At 39.9% G+C, this 25,861-nt stretch overlaps 2 protein-coding genes across 2 annotated transcripts; one reads left to right on the top strand and one right to left on the bottom strand.

Moving 5' to 3' along the window:
* The first annotated feature begins 518 nt into the window (after positions 1–518).
* Positions 519–12,294, top strand: TDO2 (tryptophan 2,3-dioxygenase). Its single transcript, XM_075500407.1, has 12 exons — positions 519–553; positions 927–1,032; positions 2,178–2,268; positions 3,151–3,221; positions 4,984–5,111; positions 6,783–6,969; positions 8,250–8,357; positions 9,337–9,448; positions 9,573–9,630; positions 10,156–10,235; positions 10,849–10,939; positions 12,141–12,294. The coding sequence occupies exons 1-12, from the start codon at positions 519–521 to the stop codon at positions 12,292–12,294; spliced, it is 1,221 nt and encodes a 406-aa protein (XP_075356522.1).
* A 709-nt stretch (positions 12,295–13,003) lies between these two features.
* Positions 13,004–24,786, bottom strand: CTSO (cathepsin O). The gene is made up of 8 exons (XM_075500406.1): positions 24,337–24,786; positions 22,940–23,045; positions 21,695–21,828; positions 20,283–20,450; positions 18,647–18,768; positions 17,263–17,426; positions 16,706–16,798; positions 13,004–14,983 (listed from the first exon to the last, which is right to left on the bottom strand). Exons 1-8 carry the CDS (start codon positions 24,538–24,540, stop codon positions 14,949–14,951), a joined length of 1,026 nt encoding a protein of 341 aa, XP_075356521.1. The 5' UTR covers positions 24,541–24,786; the 3' UTR covers positions 13,004–14,948.
* Between the last annotated feature and the right edge of the window lie 1,075 nt (positions 24,787–25,861).

Below are 25,861 nucleotides of genomic sequence, written 5' to 3'. Positions count from 1 at the left end.
ATTCAGTCTGCCACAGAAATACGTTCTCCTTCCCTCCCCTTTACTTTTCCATATGGTTCATTTTTTAAACTTAAAAGTATCTTGATACAAGGGGCTGCAAGTTAAAAACCTACTTTAACAGTTCCTGAATTGGTTAAATATTGTGCTTTTCTCACGCGCAGACCTCTCATTGACTTACCCCTTACACCAGCCTCAGTCTCCAAAGAAGCAATGGGCGGAAACCTTGCAGTAAAAAGCACAAAAAGCGTGTGCCATAGGACAAAGCAAGTATGTCAGGCCGTTTTGACTGCAAAAAAAACCCCTGGAGAGCCAACACCACATGAACTTACTGACCTTTGTGCCGCGACAGTTTCTGTAATTATTGAATAGTGGGGATGGGCTGAGGGCTAAGGAGGAGGATTTGGGGGTTGGCCTAGGCGGTGAGGTAAGGTTACATATAAGGCGGCTGCAGTGGATTTGGGAACGCTAACGGAGTATATTCCCCGGTGCGCAGTGCAGCGAGTTTGGATCTTGGAATCATGAGCGGATGCCCCGTCGCGGGGAACAATTACCTGTGAGTCCCTTGTCCCTGTGTTTTGCTTCGTAACGTTAGTTCAAACAATATAATGTTAACGTAAAATATGAAAGCTCAGAGGGGAATTAATGATTATCAACAAATAGACAGCTGTAGCTGTCGCTAAAGGAAAAGAGATTGTACAAGGACTTGTCCAAGCGCTTGTTATTTGATGAACTAGACGTAATGGTGCCAGCTGTTACTGTGACAAGAGGTATTTCGGGTGTACTGTTTTTCTCAAAAGCCTGCTTTAGTGGTTCAGTTTCTCAAAACAAAGCACTGTTTGAATTGTAGATGCATCTTAGTAAAAAGGCAGGTATATTCATAGTTCTTTAATTAAACAGTTTATATATTTACTTAATTTTCTTCTTAGATTTAATTTTAACAAGCTATCTTTGGAAGATGAAAAAGATGACAAATCACAAGAAGGGATAAATAAAGCCAGCAAAGGTGGACTTGTCTATGGAGACTACCTACAAGTAAGTTTAAGGATTTCATGTTTACTGCCCTGCTCGCTCTTCAGACTTGAGCCAGGACCTGTGATTGACGCTTCTCCCAGCAGTCAGCCAGTCACTAAGACAGGTCTCCAAGTGCCCTTCGTCTACCTGAGCTCTCCACGTGTAGTCACGAGCACAGGTGCCCCTCTCAACTGGGATGGTGCAGGTGGACTGTGGGATGGCTTCTCAAACTGCCGGGAGGCTGGATATTTTGGGGGTTTTGGTAGGGAATTATTTATATTGGTAAACCTAAACTGTAAAGTGGTGCACCACAAAAGGCTTTCTTTGGTCTGACAGTCACCACTTGGCAATTTCTCCATGTCAGCAGGCCGTGTGCAACTTCCCTGAATTATTGCATGAAAACCCAGAATATTTGGCTGGAAAAATATATTGCAGAAATCTAAGGGATGGGATGACGACTATAGCGGACACCCCACCCCTCCACCCCCCCCCAAAAACCAAAAAACCGCAGCAACTAGAAGTAATTAAGAATTAAGTAAAAATAAAATGCCATAAGTAATAAAAGAATCCAGACTTTTTTTTTTTTGGTGACAGAATGAACCGAAGTGAGCGGAATTACTCTGTGCTTGTGAACAGAAGACTGATTTGTTGACATACTATACGGAATCTTGCAAAGATTTCTTTTAAAACAACTATGATTAGATTGTAGATTTGACTCAGTAAAAAAATTAGTAATGCCAGAACTGAAATAACTAGTACAGCCTCAAATCAGAGCTCTTGTGCAGGTGTTATTGCATGATTACACAGAATTTTACTATAGGAACTCTGTTTCCACAGAACACGTCAGTATAGATATAAGATCTGGAAAACGTGTTGGATAATTTGTTTTCTCTTTTATTATAATTAAAAATACCCTTAAAATGATTTTCCAAACGTTATTACTTGAGGTACCTATATGATCCATTTTAGGCAACGGGGTTTTTTTAATTAAAAAGTAAATGTGACACCTGGGACCATTTAGTCTAACTTCTCATATAACCTGCAATATGAGGCATATGTATATATATTTTAATATTCTCCTTAAATATCAGCTCTACCCAGTAGGACTACCGTTGCTAATAGCAGAATTGAGAGCTTTACAGAACAGTCTTATCTTTATTTTTAAGCTGAACAAAATATTGAATGCTCAAGAACTTCAGAGTGAGAAGAAAGGAAACAAAATCCACGATGAGCATCTTTTCATTGTGACACATCAAGGTACGGGGTTGAGAGGAGTTCGGTGGTGGCTGAGCAGCATTTTTGCCACAGGGAGTTATTCAGTGCTGAAACACGCAATATACAATTTGGTTTCATTTTAGACACAATCACTACAATTGCTCTGTCTTTTATCTGCATTTATATTTGTATATATCCCTATATCATTTGTAAGGCTGTAGTCAACTCTATGCTTATGAAGCCGTAAGTATAACCTTTGGATTTGGTAAACCAAGATTTGGATGGTTCTGTTTCTCGAGAAATTAAGGTGGTGAAATTCATTCCCCATCTGAGTAATAGGCTGCTATGCAGTTTATTGTAGGCAAATTTTGTGTGTTGGCTTGTGCCTTCTCTGAAACTTCAATTTTAACCATCTAGAGGCTGTCTAGAAGCCAGCGTACTGGTTAGGTGCTCCCTAACTGGTAATATCCACGTGTTTTGCAGGCCCTGGCCTGATGGTATTGACAGGAAATACGTAGATGATAACAAGGTTGGGAGCAGCTCTGGGGTTAGCTTTTATTGGAGTATCAGATCTAGATTTTCTCTTTCCCCCTTTTGTAATGAACATTCTGTACATCAAATATCTGATGTGTAAAACATGCTTTAAAAAAATCTGTTAACATTCTCGATGCTAGATTATTTCACGTAACAGTTTAGGTAAAGGACAGCATACTGTAGTATCATTTGGTGCTACAAATGATACTACAAATGATACTACAAATTTGATACTACAAAGGTAGTTCATTTGAGTATCAGCATCTTTTTATACACCAGCAGTGTAAATATAGGCTACTCATTTCAAATCAAAATGCAAGAGTTTAACTTCTTCAATGCTAGGAAGAAGTAATGTTGAAGTTAATGCTAACAATGCCTTTCTTGTTGTAGCTTATGAACTTTGGTTTAAGCAGATTCTGTGGGAAATGGACTCTGTGCGGGTGATCTTTCAAAACGGCCACGTAAGTTAAAAGCATATATTAATTTTGGGAAAATGCAGCCCTCTCTTCATCTCGCCTCCTGCCTTCCAGCCCGATATATTTGGGTTTACTAAAGCAACATGTGCTCTTTTTTAAAAACAGCGTCAAAAAAAACCCCAATGAAATTTGGCTGAGTGGCTCTTATATCCTGATACTGCAGACATTTGATCAGCAAACTCTTATTTCCTCCTGAAGTCTGCCTTTTGCGTAGATCACTCTCCAAAACCAATTTCATTGGCCAAAATGCTCTCATACTCTCCTGCTAGCACTGGATACTGCAGAAACTTAACTTGGGAATAGTCTACTGCAGGAAAAGCATGCTCAAAGGCAAAACAAAACCAGGGGGCTCACAGGTACTTTTATGTTGAAAAGTCACTTTGCCTTTGTTCAGTTTTTTTCAAGTCTACATACTGTATCCTTCCATCCAATATCTGAGACACGAAAGGAAAACTCTTTTTGGTAGTTGTGTATTATTAAATTCAATGGAAAAGCAATAATCAAAATCACAGTGTGCAATTGTATGAGAATTTCTGAAAATTACCACTATAACAGGAATATTTTGAACATCTCTAAACATTTGTCCAAAGCTAAACACCCCTCATAATAATAGATAACAAAGGAAAACTCCTGACTTGATATTACAGCCACAGAAAAAGGCTGACTGCGTGTAATTTGAGAAATACCTTGAATAACATCATGAGCATGTATATACAAAGAAAATTTGAAACTAGACCAGACTGAAAGAAGGAACCTTTTTATCATAATGTCCAATGAAAATGTTCTCTGTTGACCTCCACATTCATAATTTTTTTGGCTTTTTAGTTGAATATTATATCAAATTATAACTGTTCAAAATCAGTTCTTAAGCAGAATAATTTCTCGTTATTTATTTTTGTGAAAAATGAAACTTTGCTTATAATCAGAATTTGAAATGTCAGTGTTAAGGTTAAGTACACAGCCAGGTGATTAAGGAAATGGTTATCATCTTTCATTTTTGTAGTTTGATATTTCCTGGTTGCATGCCCAGGTCTTAGAGAGAAGTTTAATCCCATTGAAACTAATAGGAATTTTAGCACACTCCTCTGCAGGCAAAGTGCTCAACTTACCCAGAAGAGAGCTTCTGCGTTTTCCATTTAATATTTTCTGTTCCCCACCAGATGCAGTCTTCTGTTTTCCTCTGCTTGCTAATGCACATCTCTGATGAACGTCTTTTTAGATGTGCTCTCCTGATGTACCTCTCAGATTGTTCTGCTTCTCAACTTTTAAGTACTTTCCACACTTGCCGTATGACTTGTTCCTTCACAATAATAGAAATTATTGTAGAAGTGATTATAATAGAAAGCATAATATAATTATCATATTATATCATATATCATTAAAATCATATTGTAATCATTGGAAATGATCATGATATAAATTACTTCGGTCTAGAATTTAATTTCTTGTGGTGACTTCTATTTCAGTCAAAAACGTAGAAAAGAAAAGAAAAAGACCTATATATTTGGCCTAGTTGTAATGTAGCATCAGTCAGAGAAAAACAGATTTCAATCTTTGAAAATTATCGTTTTAGTTTTCAGTTTAAAACAGGGCTCTCTATTCAATATGAGATTCTGCTGCTATGGATTTCACGTGGAAAGGGCTTGGGAACTATAGTCATGTACAACAGTAAAAAGACCTGAAATAAATAGGTAGGATATAAAGAGAACACCATTCTGTCTGGTTATGATCTTTATTTTTTCTGCAGGTAAGAGATGAGAGGAACATGCTGAAGGTTATTACTCGAATGAACAGAATTTCAATGATTCTGAAATTACTTGTGGAACAGTTCTCAGTTTTGGAAACTATGACTGCATTGGACTTCTTTGATTTCAGGTAAATACTTACTATTCCTCCACAGTAATCCACGAGCTGGTAATTCCCATCCTTAGAACTGATTGTGAATTTTGCATGAGCCCTGGCAGCCTGCAGTACATGCATCATTCGGCAAGGTGAGAGCATACCTTAGAGAGGCAACCGTGACATTCGAGTGCCAGGGTCAATTAAGAAGTTGAGCGTGAGCGTGAGTCCAGCATGCTCTGCAAAGAAGTACAAGTTAATTGTTGATGTTTATGAGTGGTGCTGCTGAATGGTTTCAAAGTAAAAACAATAGAAACAATAGAAATAGCTCACGGTTCCCTTAGCAATTTACTTGAAACTTACCACTGTGCAGTTGCAGCCATATTCTATGGCAAATTGTAGAAGTGCTTGGGTGAGAGATGCACTCTCTGTAGATTATCAAGTAGATGTTTCAGCTGTCTTGGTTTGCATAGTGTTTCCTTGCTTCGTGTTTTCAGTGGGTCTGCAGTGCTGGAGGCTTCAAGTGGCTGAAGGAAGCAAGCTGAAGGAAGCAAAGGCTGCTTCTTTCTCCCCACTAACTTCTGCTCTCCAGTAGCTGCCCAGTGTATTGCTGGGCTGGTGGTTGGTAGCTCTTCTGCACAGGCTTTCTTTGGGATCTCTTGGTTTGCCTCACATCTCCCATGGCATTTCTTTCTCTTCCCTCACTTCAGCTCGGTCCTTCCACTACGCTACCATGTGTGACAGCTTCATCCACTGCCTGCTTTCCTGTTCTTGTTCTGCTTGTGTCACTGACGCATCTGACTTGTGACCCCAGTGCCATCCAGCATCCCATCTGCTTCTGCATTGTTTTAGTACCCTTTCCTTTCTGCCTTTTAATGTTCCCTAACTAAAAAGCGCATGAAACTACAATTTTGCTTCTCTTGGAAGTTTGAAACTTCTGTATCGTCTAGCATTACACTACAGCAGGGGAAGTCCGTGGGCCAGTCATCTGTTTTGATGCATTCTTGCTTCTGCTTTTCAACAACATACTGTCATTTGATAAGAAAACATGAGAGCAGATCACTGATCTGTTTCTGCCAAATCTTATATTTGCAATTCAAAGTACATGACAATTATCTAGCAATGTGGGATTTCAGATCACTTTTATTAATCATTTTTTTTCAGCATGGTTACACAATTTAACTCTGAAAGAATCCCATTAATGAATCCCTCAAACGAAACCCACTAAATGTTTTTCTGAACATTATTCTATTGCATACATAGCAATTATTCTGTATAACAAGCCTATTTAAACTGCATTCATTGGCACTTTAATGATGCCATAGCTTTAATGAGAATAGCTATTTGGGGTGAAGCTGCTTATTCTGTCTGGAAAGGAAATGATACTCACTCACGTTTCCTCCTGTACATCACACATGCAAAGCTGCCATTTTAAAACACAGTACAAACATAAGTGTGTGTATATATCTGTGCATGCACAAACAATATATAGCTAGAAAATCAGAATACGTTATACATACATAGTTGCATTAAAATAGCTTGGGTTTTTTTCTTTTCTTAATTGCAATCATATAAAAAATGCCCAGATATCTATTTGATGTTCTTCAAATGTGAAATATGTATTTTATTTTGTTGAGAACCAGAGAACCCCATCATTGTGAAATAATATCCTGTATTTTTGTATCTTCTTTTCCTCTGTTCCCAAAGATACTACCTAAGCCCAGCCTCAGGTTTTCAGAGCCTGCAGTTTCGCTTGCTAGAGAACAAAATTGGTGTTCCCCAAAGTCTGAGAGTCCCCTATAACAGAAGGCATTATCGTGACAACTTCAAAGGACAGGATTATGAACTGCTGCTTAAATCAGAGCAAGAACCAACGCTGCTGCAACTTGTGGAGGTAACAATGTCTGTCTAAGACCTTGCCTCGTTTTCCCCTGTCTCCCAAGAACGTCCTTCATTGGTGTCAGTGACAAATTCTTCTTCCTTGAGAGAAGCAAGCATGCTGGCAATTTCCCAGTCAGTCATGTTTTGTATTCTTACCAAATTTTGTATGAAAGAGAGGTAGTCATTAGTAAACCAATTGATTTTTCACGGCATTTCCTCTTGTCTGAAAAGTCTGACTGTTAAACTAGTAAATTGCATTGTGGAAGTACGAGCTATGAATATAAATGTACTGTTTCATCCGCATCGTTTTTCATGACCATAAACCCTTTTTAGAAGAAAACTTTAAAAGTATTTCCACTGTTAGTGATGGCTATTAGAGACATTAAAAAAAGGAAAGGAAAAATGACAACCCAAAATGGAAAGGAGAAAAGATGTTTAACAGATGTTTCGTTATCACTTACCTTGATTTGATGACTTTGTCTCAAAGTTATGAATGACTCACGGTAATTTCTCTAACTCCCTTGTCATTTTCATACACAAAATTAACATTACTTTCTAAAGAACAACGCAGTATAAACCTCAATAAAAGCATCCACTTCTTAGCCCTATCCATTTGTCTAATGACACCTGATACAGAATATATAAGAAATTTCTCTAGCTTTTCTTCATTCGTTAAGACTTCATACTCTTGTATCTTTCAGATCAGGAGCTAAATTAAGTGATGTCTAAAGGGAGTTTGACCATAAAGATTCTTAATTTTTTTCCCCTCCTAATTTCATTCCCATTATTAAAAGAAAATCAAAGAGAAAGCTTTGCTAACTGCCAAGTAAATTTGTGTCTTGTATTATCACATATTTTGGTGTAAGCTAATGACAGACTGCTTGATCAGCATTCAGCCTGTCTGACATGATAAAAATTGATTGTGCAAGTAGATGGTTCTATATCTTCCTTCTGAGACTTACCTTTACAATTGCCCTATATATGTGGAATCAGATTGTTTTCCTGTATCTACAAGGGCTTTGGTTTCAAAGATACTCTTAGAATGAGACAGCTTTTGTCTTCCAACACTGGTCATTTAACTTGGAACCTGTGGGTGTGTTTGCACAGCACCATTATGCAGTTATAAATCTTCTACGTGGACATGCTTACTCCAGCAATAAGCACCTCTATGGGATATTAAACCAGAACAAGTGTAGCAGTATAATTTATGTTGCTATAACTTGTAATTCTAGGGTAATGTGCTTGCATTATTAACATTTGAACACATTATTATTATTATTACCATTATTAAAGGCATGGCTGGAAAGAACTCCAGGACTCAACACAGAAGGATTTGATTTCTGGGGACAATTTGAAGTGAATGTTTTAAAAGGTCTAGAAGAGGAATTTGCCTTGGTACAGGTATATAATGTACTCTTGATCTAGCTATAAGCAACGACAGCTGGCAAAATGACATCCTGACATAAATCTGACTTTTGGCCCACTCACAGTTTCTCACTCACTTCACTTAATCTTCAGCAGCTTCTGTCTGCAAGAAGCAGAAAAAATTGCAAACCTTTCCAGGAAATCTGAGTAAGTTTGTAATTTGACATCTAAGATGGTTTAAAATGTGATACATGGATGATTTTGATTGCAAAAGGAAAGGGATAGTATCAATGGAAAGGCTGAAATTGATTTTACTGAAACTACAACTTCACCTTTAGTTAGTACTTGCGTCTACAGTTCAGAGTAAAACTCCACAAAGTTTGGGCCCATGAGCTGTGAGTATGGAGTGTCACTATAAATGGCCCATTTCTATTTAACAGTATGTTGCAATTTGCTGCTATGTGATCATTTGAATTACACTGGTGAATAAGCACAACAAAATCCCCAAATATTGTAAGACCTGTAGCTTTAAGTACATTTTTTAATTGAAAAAACACCAAAGCATAAGAATTAATCAATTTCCTGAGAATATCTGTTTACAACTTTCTAACTTATCTAAACTTCTTTATTTACAATTTTCCTATCCAAAGCTGTGCAAGGATGTCTTCTTTTTGCCTTGGAAAAAAAAAAATCAGACTTCAAATAAATGAAGATTAAGTGTTTTAAGGCCTCTAGACCTAAAGAAAAGCAATAAGCTGCCAGTTTGTTTGAACATTCATTCACCTGAATTATGTTGACAGCTATTTAATTGTACATTTTGTAGTAATTGTGTTTTTTAAAGGATAGTGACTCAGTGACTCATCTACCTTGTTTGAAAATACAGTTCTTACATTTAAGATGTAAACTTGCAGAGTATTCATGATGAAAATAGAAGTTACATCACGGGTCATTCAAGCACTTAATTTTCCCTATTGAATTCTAAAGCCTGTTTTTGGTTTTGTTTTAAATATCAAAGGCCAAACCAGAATCAGAAGAAAAAGATGACTTATTATCTGAATTCCAAAAACAGAAAGATGTATTACTTTCATTATTTGATGAAAAACGCCATGAACACCTGCTCAGTAAAGGTAGATTGTATTAATATATGTCAATATGCACTTTTTATTTTTTATACATGATACATATAATCATGTAATAGCATTAAATTTGCAGGAGCATCAGTAACAAACTAAGGACACTTGTATTTTGCAGGAGAAAGACGACTGTCTTACAAAGCACTGAAGGGTGCCTTAATGATCTACTTCTACAGGTAACATTAGAAGATGTATCTTTAATGCTTACTGGCAGGAGGAGAGGTGAAGGTTAAGGACAGCAGCACAGATTGGAACAGGCCTTGGAAAGTAATCTAGTCCAACTGTCCATGAAAACCCAGATTAGTTACATCCAACTCGAAGGTCAGATTGGGCTGCTCATGGCTGTGTCCAGTTGAGTTTTGAATATCTTCAAGGATGGAGATTACACAGCCTCTCCGGGCAGCCGGTTTGTGTCTGCTGCTCCTCCTAACAGATGCTGCTCCTCAGACTGCAACTAGCAAATGCCTTGTTCAAACTGTTCTATGAAGTGTCCTAGAAAGATTTAGAGTATTTTTCCAAGTATGAGGGAAAAGACACAGATCGAGACTTACATGGCAGAAGCATTTGTTAGAATATCTACTGACATTTCAATACCAATTTAGGAAAAATATACATTGACACTTTTATGCATTGGTAAAGCGATACTTTGAAAAATACAGCTATCATAAGAGGTCTCACTGTCTTCTCTTTCATTTTCCAAGGGAGGAGCCTCGTTTTCAGGTTCCCTTTCAGCTTCTTACCTCCCTTATGGATATCGATGTGCTCATGACCAAATGGAGATGTGAGTTTCACTTTTTGACTGTGACACTCCCTCGCTGAGATGCAAGTAAACTGTTCTGTTTCACACTCTTTTAGACAAGTTATACCCAGAGTTTTAGAATTGAGTTTCTGAGTTCATCCTTTAGGAATGACTTTTTTTTTGTCTGTACTTTGGCCAAGAGGAAAGATGAACAGCTTCTTCCGTGATCACTAGATACATAGGTATAGCTATCACTTCTATGACATGCTCTAAGTTAGGTGAACAATTTTATTTAAAGGACAGGTATATACTTTCCAATGTCTGCCAAAATGTCATCCTGACAACTCTTCGTATGCAAACATTCCTTCTGCTCCTTCCCTATCTAGACATCCATAAATTGAATGTATTAATTCTGTATTAACAGAGCATAATAGTGTATAATAATTAGTGTATTCATTCTGTATGAACATTAATTTTATATTAGTTGACTGAAGAGCGGCATAATTAACTCCTGCATTGCTGAAGACCTAGTAGTTATGTTTCTATGTAAACATCTTTGTATGATCTTTAATATTTCACTGATGCACCTTGATGTGACCCTTTCGTTGTGTCTTAACACTGACCATATGCCACATCCTTCTTTTGTATTACTCAGATAACCACGTCTGCATGGTGCACAGAATGATTGGCAGCAAGGCTGGCACTGGAGGCTCATCAGGCTACCAGTATTTGCGCTCCACAGTGAGGTAAGAATAACGCATTTCCCCCATTACCTGCAATAATGCAGTTTGTAGACACCGTACTGCCAGGAGACAGATTTCAGACGGCTCACTGGAGGCTAGAGGGCTGTTGTTTCTCTTTTGGGACTCTTGCATTTCCTCCTGGCTGTTGAACATTTACTTATCAGGTTGACATATATAAAATCCAAGCCTTTTGGGGCAAAAAGAACTCCTTTTGGTCACTCATGCAGTGCCATTTGTAATTCTCAGTCAAGGGATCTAGGCGTTACTGTAATAGCAATAATATTAATCCTGCATTGTTTAGTTTACGTGCAAGCTAGCCCAAGTTAATGAGGTGATACAGGCTGGAAGTGAGTCCCGTGTACTGTGCAACCGATGACAGTTTCTTTATTCCTTTGCATGACCTCTAATCGTATAACCTAAGGTACTTCCATTCAGGATTGAATATACTCTTAAAGGTGATAGCAATTAATACTCTCAAGCTGTGCAAGCAACAATTAGAAATGTGTTTCCTTCTGTTGGATGAAGCAGAAAAGGAATTTAAAAGGGATGGTAGGGGCCTGAGCACAGAACTCTCTGACCGGGTAGAACTTTTTTTTTACACCAAATTTGAGGATTGACCTAGTTACACAGTTCAAGCCTTTTAGCTGCAGCTATGTCCTGACAGTCCTGAACCACAAGGATATTTAAAACGTCTTCTAAGAGGACGTTCCTTGAGGTTTGTTTTCAAAGAGAAACGTATGTAGCTGGTAGCTGCCAGGTATGGCTGTGGGCAACGATTCCCATCACAGCCATCATAACAGAGGGTGGAACAGAAAGCAGATGGTTAGACTGAATTAGATTAAAGGTTCACTGTCTTTTTCAGCAAGCCTCCTCACTCTTCCTTAATTTCAGGTTAACATTCTTCCTAGATAAATTCTACTTCAAATCTACCACAAGAGTGGAGGTCTGGAGATTATAGCCTACATACTCTGCATTTTCAGAAGAAAGATGTGACTACAGCAACGATACTTCCTTTTTAAGTCTGATCTGCTATGCCCTAGAAACAGTTAGGATTGGATTCTTACCCTAGAATATTCAGGAGGAGGGTTAGGGCAGGAACCTTACTAAATAAATAAAAAGAGATGGAATGATTCCTGAGGATTTTGAAATTATGGCCTTCTATGCCAATATAGCAGTATTAATTGTTCCCAATTGTCTTTTTCAGTGACAGATACAAAGTGTTTGTGGATTTGTTCAATCTTTCAACGTTTCTAGTGCCAAGACACTGGATACCAAAGATGAACCCAACCATTCATAAATTCCTTTATATGGCAGAATACTGCGACAGCTCCTACTTTAGCAGTGACGACTCCGACTAGCCTGCCTTTCTAGACTGGTTGCTGTAAAGAACTTCAGGACTTTCACCTCGAGCGGTGCTATCCCTGAAATATAACAGCTATTCTCACGCAGTGTGGGCGTGTAAATATGTATTTATGTATGACAGCTATGTGAATAGTATGATTGGTTTATGGAAGAAACTTAATTGTTTGTAGAAAAAATAATCTATATTGAGTTAGCCCATATTAAGACTAAAATGATACCCCAGTTCAGCTCAATGACCAATTTAACTCTTAGTTGGCTTCTTAAAACCTCCACCTAGAGAAAGGGAGGAAATGATACAGAATTATCATGATCATGTCTTATTGTACATACTTTTGTATTTGTTTGGTTGGCTAATGGCTGTTAGTAATTTACTTCTTCTAGTTGAGGATGTAACTAGTCTCATCACCTTCAGAAGAACATTAGTTTCTGAGCTCTAGTGGAATTTCAAATGGAATTTTGGGTTAAGAGTTTCAAAAGCTAGATCTAAAAAAATATTAAGTCCTGAATCTATAGACACCCAAGCCTCTTGAACTTTCACATACATCAGGAATAATGTTGCTATCTACGTGTTGTTACACATGAATGTAAATCCCTTCAGTAGAAATACTTACCATTATGAATAGCAGATACAAATAAGTACTTACTTTGCACTTCAAATAAAGCAGTATTAAAGCTCTTCTTTTGTTGACTTCTAAAGCAAGCATAAAGTTCAAACAACATTATGGCAGGCATTTAAAGTGTTTTTTATTCAAAATATCATTGAAATAAGAATAAAATTGATATATAATAAAAGCAAGGCAAACTTGGCCATAGAATATTGATAAAGCTGCGTTGCCTTCTCATTAGATGGGCTCTTGTCTTTTCAAATGCTTCCCTTGGAAATACACATACGCCGTAGGCCTACATTTCTGCTGAGTTGCTCTGTATCTTAGCGCTTTAGGTACTTATGCCTGCTAGTACCATCTCAAAAACACCGGTGGAATGTCTGTGTTTGATACTACTATAACAACATTACTCTTATCAATGCCAATTAGGAACTTTGGCTATTATTTTCCAGTTATGAAAGTGTGCTATTTGTTGCTTGTAAACTGCTAAGGGAAGGCCATACTACAGAAGACTGTAAAACTACAGAGGATTTCCCCTTTTGTTAATCTGAAGTTTTCAGCCAGTGAATTCAGTAAGTAGCAGAACCTGAAATAGTGAAACGTGGCACTTGGTCTTCCTTTCATTTAAAATATTAACACTTAGAAATAGGAGGACTAAAATGGCAATACTTACAATAGACTGCAGACTTACAATGATTGCATTTGTCATAAAAAGATAATAATACACTGATCTGTTAACATGGTATAGTAATTGAGTGCAAAAATTACAGAACTGCTTCAATACTTTTCATAGTAGTGCTTCATAAAAGATTACAGGTAAAGCATTCCAGATGAAAGATCCAGAGCATTTTAGAATTACATGTTTGGTTGTGAATTCTAGTTACATTTGCCTGCAAGTGCAGTTTTACAGGTCAGCAAAGCTGGAACCACCTTTTGATTCCCAGCAAGTCCCACCTAGGAATTAAATGAATGTATGGAAATTTAACATCCACTCTATTTGGAGTACTCTGTAATTGCTGACTTTCTAAAGGTGGCAAATATATATTAACAACCCCCACCCTCACAATTTTTTTCTATAAGTAGGTTAAGGTTTTTAATTTCTGCTTTTCAACTGGCTTCACTGTTAGCTGTGAAGTAGAAAGAGAAGGAGTGGAACTGACACAGCTCTCAAACCATGGAAAGGCTGATTTGCAAACACATACATCCTGCCACGACACAGGATATTAAACCACTAGAACTGCCTTGGTTTGCCTACATACAGTTACTTCTTACTTTTCCATCCATCTAACAAATTAATCCAGAAGACTCTGATATTCCAGGCACTTTCCAAAACACACTCCCTGCGCTGAAGAGCTCTGAAGTTATATTTACCCAATGAAGTTCTGAAGACTGAAATTGAAGGACTGCAGCACTTCAGAGACAGTGGGTGCTCAGGAAACAACTTTGACTCTCCATTTCCCTCTTTTATTATTCTAGCTGTAGAGAAAAAGGAGGATTTCACAAAAAGGAGGAAGACAAAATGTGCGTGTCTGTCAGAGGTGCTAGAGAAGCCAAGACAGGTATCAAAGCAAAACAGAGAGAATATTTTCTTCCAACTGCCCTTCCTCCCCACCCAATAAAAGCAGACCTAATCATGGTGGTTCTTATATTCTAAGCATTTTGATTATGTTCTGTCATACTATTGATTATTTGGTCCAAATTCTTTATCATTTTTCATCACTTCTTTCCTTGTAAGATTTTTTTATGGAGTAGTGTTCAACACCTCGATAGAGTTCACATTCACAGTTTCAGTCCATCTTTGTAACTTCTTTTTGCATACTCTGCTGTGGATTCCGCGTCTTCTTATTCCACGAGAGATTTGATACGCAACACACTTTCCAAATAAAAACACTTAAACTCCAGCCAACCTATTCCTGTACTGCCCAAAAGCAGGAATTGCCCTTACAGTCATCTCTTATTTTAGAGAATGTTGCTTTGAAGTAAATCTTCACATAAAGCATGTGCCAAACTATTATCCAAATGATAATCGTGATCTTTGGCCAGCATCAAACAAATACTGATGAAACTGTATCTGCTATACCTACAAAGGAAACAAAAAATTCTTTTTAATAAATACTGGAAGTGGAGACTTGCCAGAAATAAGTTCCCAGAATTCACATTCATATAATGCCCTCTTTCCTCCATGCCATGACAGTAGGTGAACTGCTGGGGTTGGGTGGGGGTGCAGGGAATCAGCTGCAACCCTTTTATTTCTTCATTGCCTGACACTATTTACAGCTGTGCTCTACACTCCTCCCTCCTCTGCTTTCATGTTCAAAACTGTAGATCCTTTGAGGATTCAGCATTGGTCCAATCTGGGTGCTGAAAAGCAATTTAAACCTTGATATCCTCTTCCCTTTTAATCATATTAATTAGCAATGGATAGACAATATGAAGCTATGTAGCTCTGAAAGCTCACAAAGAGACTAGAGATCACAAATTCCATTACAAGACACATTTTTGCACACTCATACACACACAAACGCAGAGCAAACTAGGCTTTTGTTCATGCTCAGTTCTTTTTGCATTGTTGTACTCCTTCCAGCACTAAAAGCAAAGTCTGACCACAGCCTGTGAAGGTATCAAAGGGTGATGGCTGTTATACCCTCAAAAGTGGTGTCAGAGCACCTCTAAATCAGAAGACAACATCTGTGGGGGAAACACAGCAACTACTGGCCTTTGCTGGATTGTTCTTGTGTGACATGCTACAGAAAATGGGAAAGATCCTGCTTTTTGAGAGAATGGATTTTGAAAATAACACAGCTGTTCTTCCTGACAACTTGTACAATTGACTTGCTTTAATTATCACTACTTCTAAATTTCTCTTTCCAAATAGTTTGTTTACACAACAACAATAAGAAGAAAAGTTTCAGCAACATGGAAAAGCTATGATTGGATACATTGTCCTGATCTTTACTGAGTGCAGGCAAACTGAATATTATCTATTCCTATTTGCAGATGATTTACATCATCTAACACCTTTTACAATGACTGTGAGAGCTACTGTGAAACATACATGGAAGGGAAAGCCAACAGGAGACCTACGGTGTTAACCTAACAGTCAAAAATTTAATGGACACACAGGACTTACTATCTAGTAGTCCAAGCCCAGCAATTGGGCTCAGCAATCTTTGCTGGTAAACAGGACCTTCACCTGCCTTACCCCCATATCCAGCAACTCAGAAGAAACTGGGTATTTAACACGACAAAACCCCCTCACACACCAAGAAAAATCTCATGTAAATGGTAAGGGGGCAGGAGATGGAACTATCAATAAAAATAAACACCTCTATCCTACAAGAAAAGTCACAAGCAGGGCACACAATTCCCAAGCACAGGCAGATCCATGTTCCCTATTTGTTTGCTAAACTGAGCCCAGAGATAGTTGTGTCCACCAGACAAGGACAGCAGCTGTTTTACCTACACTGAGTATAGCGATGGCACGAACCTAGAGCCATGATACATGAACGTATACTTTACAATGCCATTACCTCTACGTGGTAAGGTACAATAGCACTTTGTTCGTTATGCCTTATATAGCTTTACCTTTGCATGGTGTTTTTTCGATCGTTCAACTATATAGCTTGGTTGAACTAGCCACCACTTTATTTATTTTTCCACCTGGACTCATCTAATGTCTTTTAAAGAATAGCAATGATTTTTATTTCCTCTCTGAGGATCCCATCATACCTCCTTACTTACATGGAGAAACGTATCCCAGCATGTGGCCTTTACCACTTTAATTATTTTTTGTCAGACTTACCACAGACATTGCCGCCTATCTTCACATGAACATAGCCGTCTATTCCCCATGTAGACCCCCAAGAGTTCTGTACAATCCAGTAAGGGATACTACCTGGAAGAGACATTTTTGTAAACAAGAGACAACATGAGATGTGGGAAGCATAAAAAGCTTCCAACACTCTACAGAGTTAATTACCATTTTAATATCTCATAGTTTATGAGGGTTTGATGATATAGTACAGTGAAACCTACTGCTGTTCACATAGAGGACAGAGCTAATAATAGTGCAGTGTTGAACAGTCTGGCTATATCCTCTGCTAGCATAAAGACACATATAGCCGTGTTGGTGACTTTACAAGGACATGAAGCCCCACAGAACTGAAGGAGCACAGAGAAGAAGAGTATTTCTCCTGGGATCAGACTGCGCTTCCAGAACTGATGTGACACCAAACCAAACAGCTCTCAACAGAACACCCAGTTCTGGATTTTAATCACCTGCCCCACAGGAGGCAAGTTGCAAGCAAGAGAAAAAACCACAAAACCTACTGGGTTGAAGTTCAGTTGATGGAAACGCACCTGTTCTGTCAAAACCAGTGATTAGAACAGCATGATTTGCTCTTCCACTGGAGCAGTGATACTGTATGATCCCACCAAGATAATCCTGCCAGCTAACCGCATCTACTGTTACTGCCAAAGGGCCCCAGTTAACAAGCATCCTCATCATTTCTTCTTCCTGACCGCTGTGAAAGAAGTGAGTGATAATGCCAAGTGACTTAAGTTAGCACACTAAAGCAATTTCAGAGGTGGTAATCTACTTGTTAAGTACACTTTAAAAATCAAATAATACAGCTGTTTCCTATGAGTTCTACACACCATGTAACATACATCAATAAATATGTATTTCATATACTACAACACAGTAATACAAATATAGGGCACACAGACTATGGGAAAGGTGCAGATCCAAAGATATGATGCTCCTAAAAAAAAGTAGGTTTCCGGGTTAAGTCAGTGGGCAATGGTGAGCACTATGTGCCTTTTATACATCACTCTTAATTAAAAACCATCTTTGGACAAACCATTAATCTATATTATTATTTCCCATTAGTTTTTCAAACATGTAGAAGTACCTCTTATATCATACATAATAACACACTAAGATATGTACCTCAAACATATCAAAACACAGGACATAAGCGCTATCAGACATTAGTATCCTCATACAGTTTTACTTATGTAATATACTGGAACAGAAATCTTTATCACTGCAAGGTATGTGCAATAACTAAATTTAGCAAATATAGACTGGCAAAGCTATAATTTATTTTAGTTACTTATATCTGGTAATAATTCAATCCCTAGTCAAAATTATATTTCTTGTCTTGAAGTTCAGTATGCAGCTGCATTGTACTGATAAAAATTAGAAACGAACTTTCTTAGTACAGAAACCTAAAATGCTATCAGTTGTCTTCACAAAATTCAGTTGACAACACTGTTTGCTAACTCATGGACTGAAGGAGGATGTGAGTGGGTATGTAAATGGATGAATACTGAAGTAACTGAATACTTCCTAAATTTTTCAACAAATTCCAATTATTATTGGTAGGATTTACCATTTCTGATACTTAAGCAGCGTAATGTTCACTTAGCATATATTTAAAATTGTAACTGACTCAATGTTCCAATTTAAATACAGCCAACTGAAAAGACCTGAAGACACTGACTTAAGCTTTCTAATTTGAACAAGCTTAGTGATGGTAGGGTTGAGTGGATTCATTGTGGCAAGCCATAACACTAAAAAATGTTACGTATTAATTCTTATCCGGTACACAGCTACAGAACTGATGCAATCAACCTCATAACCTTTGGCTGGTCAATGCACTATTGCCTCTAGCTTACTCCGCAGTTAGTGAACACAGAAGGAAAAGAACAGCAAATAAAAAGAATCAATAGTAGCTACCTGAAGTCATATGCAGCAAATCCTGTTATTGAAACTCCAAAATCTGAGCGACCAAAATAATGGCACAGTCCTGTCTGAGCTTTAAAAGTGTATTCTGAATCTCTCACAAGTTTTACTTTTGTCTGCAAGAAGATAAATGAATGAGAATGTAATGCATTTGACTTTAACACTATGCAGATCAAAACACGTCGAAACTGACCACAGAACTCACTCAAAATTCCGTGTGTTCTTGGTGAGATTAGAAATAGGAATGTCACGTTGGGAAATAAGGTATTTACTATCTCTAGTTTCCCTGTTCACAGAGAGAGCTTCAGAAGAGATTCAGAAGTGTTTAAATAATGAAAAAAATTTAAAAGGTATCTCTGGTTTAAACTAGCTTCATGAGCAATCTCATCAATTTAAAGACAGAGACTATGCATTCATTTAATAAATGACCATTCATTCTCTTCAAATGACATCCACACACAAAATTATCCTCTCCTTGGGACAGTTCAAGAACCACAGATATCCCAGGAACAGTTCTATAAAATACTGAAACTAAGTCCAATTCTGCTATTAGCATCAAATCCTCATGCCAGTATATAATGTATTACATTGGCTGCCACAGTTTAAAGTCCAGCTACAAAGGTATTGCATCAACCTTTTGTACTTTTCTTGTCTTCTGCAGTACAGCATGTTTATGACAGTGTCTTCTCCAGTCTAATTCATTTGTAGTCTCTCTGTTGCCACGCAAGAGGGAATTTTGCTTTAGAGGAATCCAGATGAATAGCCCCTGTCTTTCTTGAAATGCAAACTTAAACAAGTTATCTAGACTGTTATTAGCCGGGGTAGAATTACAGACTTCCTTAAAAAGGACAATCAGTTTTTTTTTTAAACTTCAAAAAACTAAGAGATTCTTTTTATTTTCCTATAACTCAAACTGTTGTCCTAGAGAATACTTTTTATTTCAAAGATATTAAAATGTTTCTGCTTACATATATCATTAACACACATTTTGCATTTTTCATGAATGAAATGTGTTAGCTACAACTGACGTAGAATTTCTTTTTGAAACTATGTCTGCATTTTCATTGTTTTGAGTTGCAAGTGAAACAAAGGTAAATGCAGTCAATTTTGTTCTGAGGTTCTCCACACTCCTGCATGATTTTACAGTGTTTGCAACAGAAACCGCAGAAATTTGAAAGCAGAAAATCTCAGCATCCCTCCTCTTCCCCAGATGCTGGTGCCTAAACTGGACACTGAAGTCCATAAAATGACACATGGATAAATGGCTCCTTCTACACTGGTACTGTATGTCTGCAGTTCCCACTGATTTCAGTGGAAATACTGTAGCTTTCAAGAAACACTTTTCAACCCTTATGGGTTTATTTGTTACATTCACGAGAACATATATAGACTATAAAATTCAAATCAAGTTTCAATTCTGCTTGAACAAACTCTCTCTTGATTCCAGACTAAATAAATATGCATACATACACATACACACATGTGTATATGCATATATACATACATATACACACACACACAAAAAAATCAGATGAGCTCTACACTCCACCTTCCCCATCACTTTTTTGCACTAAAAAAGAACGTTAATATGAAAGCTAAGGAAGGGTTCGAGATTTATGAAGTTTCAAACCTGGTTCAGCCAGCTCAAAGCACTAACAATGGATCCCCCGCTGCAGCCGTAATTATTGTATGAACAGTCAATAACCTGCTGTACGCTGAGTTCTTCCAGGTTGTTTCCTTTAATTGCATAGGCAGACTCTATACCACCTACAACACTGAAAGCCCAGCAGCCTCCACACTGGTACAAAGAGAAGGGAAACAGGGGAGAAAGAAAAAGTCAGCTTTGTTTTTGAAGCCTGATACGAAAAGAAAAAAGTCAAAAGGGTCTTCTAATGCTCTTCATTTACTACATCATCCTTGAACTTCATTTTTAAGTCAATAATAAAGAAATCCAATCAGCCATTTAAAATATTGAACTGTCTTTTTTCCCCTGTACTGGTCTCTGAAAGCTAGAAATGCATTATGGATTTCTTATTTTAAGGATTCCTGCATTGTGGTTGTCTTATTTTAAGGATTCCTGCACTGTGGTTGTCTTATTTTAAGGATTCCTTCCTGATTCATTTTTGCCCTTTAAGATAAGTCTGAGGATGCTTTTTATTGTGAAATATCTATTTTCTTAAAGAAGGATTGGGGCTCAGGTTGAAATTATTTTTTAACCACATTAGTAAGTTTTTGAAAAGGATGTACTTAAGGAGACAGTCTACAACTTTCTACAGTCTGAAGAATTTTATAGAAATATATTAGATTACAGTTTAAGAAACAGTAAACTGAAATTAAACGTAATAGAAAAGTTCTTAGACAGTAACAGAATCTATACTGTAGTTCTAGGCTCTTTAAACTGTGGCATTTAAAACAGGAAGCAGAATTTATTCCTAGGCAAGGCTACACTATGTGAAGCTCAGAAAGGAAAGACATTAGGGATTTAACAGCTTGTTTGTTTCTTACCAGTGACCATAACCACTTTGGGATAAACTGTAATCACATGGGGTCTGGTTATCTTCCTATCATGAATGCATCCCTCGAGGTGTTCAATGGTAAAGATAGGGGCGTTGACCAGCCAAGGGCATTCAATCATGAGAGAAAACAACAGCACAGATCTATACCCAACCAGGTGAAATGGGGGGATGAGGTCACGTACTGAACTTACCTCAGTCTCTTCAGAAAAATAGAAAAATACACATGGTGCAAAGTATTTGCAGATTTAGTTAACTAGATTAAAAAAATCTATTACACACAGTTTACATTTGCCCAATTTCTAAATGCACAACTTTTACATCTCATGCTTTTAAGTCTAATCCCACTTTGCATAAAGTGCTATGTGACTTTGCATATGTTCAACCAGCCATACTTGTGCCAGCGCTCCAAGGAGTCTTGAGGCAGTGCTGGTCCCTTCCAAAACCTTCACTGTGCTCTACGATGTACCTGCTGGAACTGTCTCTGAGCAGTGCTTGAGAACCAGGGAAGGGAAACACCAGGACTTACTGTTTGCTGATTTCTCACTTCTGCAATGACTTTCTTGTCCCTCCAGTCAAACTTCTTTGGCAAAGGTTTTTCCTTTCCCTTTGGCACTTTTATGTATCTGGGAAGTTTGTGAGGTATGCTTCTTAAGTAAATAGCTAAACACAGAATACAAACATCTATAAATCTACTAACTAAAAAAACCCCCACAAACAACTGTTTTACTAGAAGCCATAGAGGTAACTTTGACCTGTAGTTACAATCATGAGATTACATCTCATTCTCAAATACATAGAAAATTAATGTATTTTAAAATAATCATTATACTCCAGAATGAATGTAAACATTCCTACAGTTCCAGAAAGAAGAGAAATATTCCATGTAGGGAATGTGGGTACAAAACGTGAAGATTTACTAAAGCTGATCAATAACCATTCCATAAAACAAGTTTTATTTGAAAATTTTCACAACATTTTACTTATTGGAAAAATATTACTTTATTTTAGTCAGGTAAACGGGGAAAAATAAGAGGAGAATAATGTAAGGATTCTGAAACACATGCAAATTGCTAGTTTTTCAGTAAAAAAAAGTTGCCTAATTATTTAAAATTAAAAAAGGTGTGAAATCCCCCAATGAATAGAACATGTAACAGCAGACTTGAACAGCAGGAAGGGAAGATCAGGTCAGGTATCAGACAAATTTTCTTAGTAAAAAAAATTAAGCATGTCATATTGCTCCTGAAAGTCACAGCCATGAACCTCCAAGCATTGTTTGGAATGCAGTCAATTTTGTCTTGGGGTAGGCAATGGGAACTTGGACTACTCAAGAACCTTGTGTATTTTCCAATCTTAAAACTGTTGCAACTGAAGAAGGCTTTAAGGCCCAGTGAGAAGGGAGAAGGAAGGCAAAGAAGGGAGAAGGAAGGCAAAGAAGGGAGAAGGAAGGCAAAGAAGGGAGAAGGAAGGCAAAGAAGGGAGAAGGAAGGCAAAGAAGGGAGAAGGAAGGCAAAGAAGGGAGAAGGAAGGCAAAGAAGGGAGGAACAGTCTGTATACTGAATCATATTCAGGCTCTGGGCAATTCAACCTTGCAAGACTAGAGAAACATGAAGAGGATTGTTGTACCCTTCAGAAGTACTTACAGTTTGGTACCAGACATTGTAAACTAGCTGACTATCAGCACTGGAAGAATCTGTAAATGTGAAAGACACAAGTTTCTGGGAAAGAATAAAAAAATAACAGAAAAGGCATTAGCAGCAGCCAGAAAAGGTACCTTTGAACTCCTCAGGAAACAGGTGAGAAAACTGATTTATTCCATAGAAAGCAGTTGTATTATCTTTTGATGACGAATTCAGTAATCTAATTCTTTTACCGCTTTCCTGAAGGAAAAAAGAACATATATTGTGGACATTATTAAGTTAGCAATAGTGACAAAACCATAAGAGCAGAAAAAGAAAAGGTTAGCAACAGTAAACATGAACTTAGATAACAAGATAGGTGTTCACCTCAGATCACTTCAGATTCATTATTTCAAACCAATATGAAAGCCATTAGACTAATTTCAACTCCAGGAAAGATACCAAAAAAGCATTTGTTAAGTGCACAGAGGGTAAAAAGTTTATATAAGACAGACAAAACAAGCAAGTTGAGAACAAATTGTGTCAAACTCATCTGATGCCCTTCTTTGACAGCACAACAAACCTTGTGGTTCAGAGATACGTAAAAATGTCTTCAGATAAGAGTTAACCCTGTCTTGCTTTACGTCCTTATAAAGCAAAAGAACAGTGTAATGGCCTAAAACCATTAAAAACCCTAAACTTTTAAATTACGAGGAATCCTAGATCTCTGAAAAACTTGGTTTTGACCTACGAAAGCAAGACAATCTGACACCCCCCTCCCCAACTTCTGCTGCTGACAAAGCTCAACATGACATATTAAAAACGCCACCTTCTGCGTTGATGAAGACTTTGTCACCCCGCCTCAGCAGAAGGCGTCCGCTGGCGCACGCTGGGTTGTCACGCAAGGGAGGAACACACGGCACCATTACCTGCGGTCCCGCCGCCGCAGGCAGCCACCAACGCCACTCGGGGCCAGCAGCAGGCCGGGCTGGCACCGCACTCCCGGCGCGGGCCCTCAGCCCCGGTAACCACCCCGCTGCCCCCTTAGGCTGACACCCGCCCGGCCCCCTCGGCCCCCCTCGTCAGGGACGGCGCGGAAAGGGGGGCACCACAGCGGGCAGGGGCGCGCCGCCCTGCCCCGCTTTCCCGGTCGCCCCATTCCCCTGGGCAACTGCTCCGACAGGAACCCCTGTACCGCCGCAGACGTGAGGCACGGGACGGGTGCAACCGCTTCCCGCCGCGCCGGGCGGCCAGCACGGGGTCGGAGGCTCCTCGGGCCGAGGCTGACACCTGGCGTCAGAACCGGGAAGGGGAGAACAGCAGCGACACCCCAACCCCAGCAACTTGAGGGGACGCCGAGCAGGCAGGGCCGAGGAAAACGAAACGGCAAAGCATGCCGGAGCGGGTTTCGGTACTGCGGGCTGAAGAGCTCCGCCGTGCCACCCTCCTCCGCCTCGCACCCTCCAGTCGCCGAGGCAGACTGAAGAGCGCGGCGGCAGCACCCCGCTGGGTAGCGCGGGTCGCGAGTGTACCTGCGGGCAAGGACACCTACCCGGAAGGCCGCCGCCGCCGCTTCTTTCGCCCGTCCGCCTCCGTCCCACGGACGGCGGCCCGGACCACCGCCGCCGCCCTCCTCCCCAAGCCGGGTGCCTGCAGGCGCCAGAAGGGCAGCGCTGCCCGCCCGCAGCAGGCAGCAGAGAAGCGCCAGCGCCAGCACCCCCATGGACCGCCCGCGGCGAGCTACGGGTCGCCCCATGCCGCGCCGGGCACCGGGGCCCGCTCCCCGCCGGCTACCCAGCCACCGCTACTCAGCCGCCGCCCCTCCCCTGGCGGCCATGCCATGGCGGGGCGGGGCCTGGGGGGGCCGGACTACCCCGCGGAGCTTGCGGGCCGGGCTGGTTTCGTGGGGGAGAGGGGGCGGAAAGCTCCTTTCCTTCCAGCCGCTGCCCGGAGGCAGCCCCCCGCTTCCTCCTACAGCGGGCCTGGGGGCAGGCGGGCGCGGGGCCCGGAACCCGCTGGGCTGTCCCCGCCGGGCGGGGCGGGGCACGAAATGGTGGCCGCCCGGCAGTAGCACTCCCGCACCGCCCGCCGGGGCCCGGCCGTGCTCCCGCCGGCGGGGACGTGGGGGCTGCTGGTGGCTCCGGGTGTCCTGCCGCCGCTTCGGCTGTGTTTCGGGGTGCCCGGCAGCGCCTGGCAAAAGCCCGTGTTTCAAGCGGTGTTTTTCCGTGTGGGAGATGCGCCGCGGGGCTGCAAACGAGGGGAGAAGCAGTGCTGAGCGTGCAGTTAACTGCGAGGTTAAAAGTTAATGCCAAGCCTTCACTGAGAGGAATCATAGAGTCATAGAATGCTTTGGGTTGGAAGGGACCTTTACAGGTCACGTAGTCCAACCCCCCTGCAAGAGCAGGGACATCTTTAACTAGATCAGGTTGCTCAGAGCCCCATCCAACCTGACCTTGAATGTTTCCAGGGATGGGGCCTCCATTACCTCTCTGGGCAACCTGTTCAAGTGCCTCACCACCCTCATTGTAAACAATTTCTTTCTTCAATCCAGTCTAAATCTGCCCTCCCTTAGTTTAAAACCATTGCTCCTTGTCCTGTCACAACAGGCCTTGCTAAAAAGTCTGTCCCCGTCTTTCCTGTAGGCCCCCTTTAAGTACTGGAAGGCTGCTGTAAGGTCTCCCCAGGGCCTTCTCTTCTGCAGGCTGAACAACCCCAGGTTAGCTGGTAAAAAGGAAAGTTAGTTGGTACCTGCAAACTGGGCTGCCAGTAGGAAAGAGGAGGCGTAGTTGCCTCTTTGGGGCAGCAGCAGTATCACAGAATCATATAGGTTGGAAAAGACCTTTAAGATCATCGAGTCCAACCGTAAACCTAACACTGCCAAAAACCATCACTACACCATGTCTCTAAGTACCTCATCCAAACGTCCTTTAAATACCTCCAGGGATGGCGACTCAACCACTTCCCTGGGCAGTCTGTTCCAATGCTTGATAACCCTCTCAGTGAAGAAAAATTTCCTAATATCCAGTCTAAACCTCCCCTGGCGCAACTTGAGGCCATTTCCTCTTGTCCTATCACTT

The sequence above is a fragment of the Mycteria americana genome, chromosome 4 (assembly GCF_035582795.1).
Source record: "Mycteria americana isolate JAX WOST 10 ecotype Jacksonville Zoo and Gardens chromosome 4, USCA_MyAme_1.0, whole genome shotgun sequence".
Classification (NCBI taxonomy): domain Eukaryota; kingdom Metazoa; phylum Chordata; class Aves; order Ciconiiformes; family Ciconiidae; genus Mycteria; species Mycteria americana.
The sequence above is the reverse complement of the archived record's forward strand: the minus strand, read 5'-3'. Positions and strand labels throughout refer to the sequence as shown.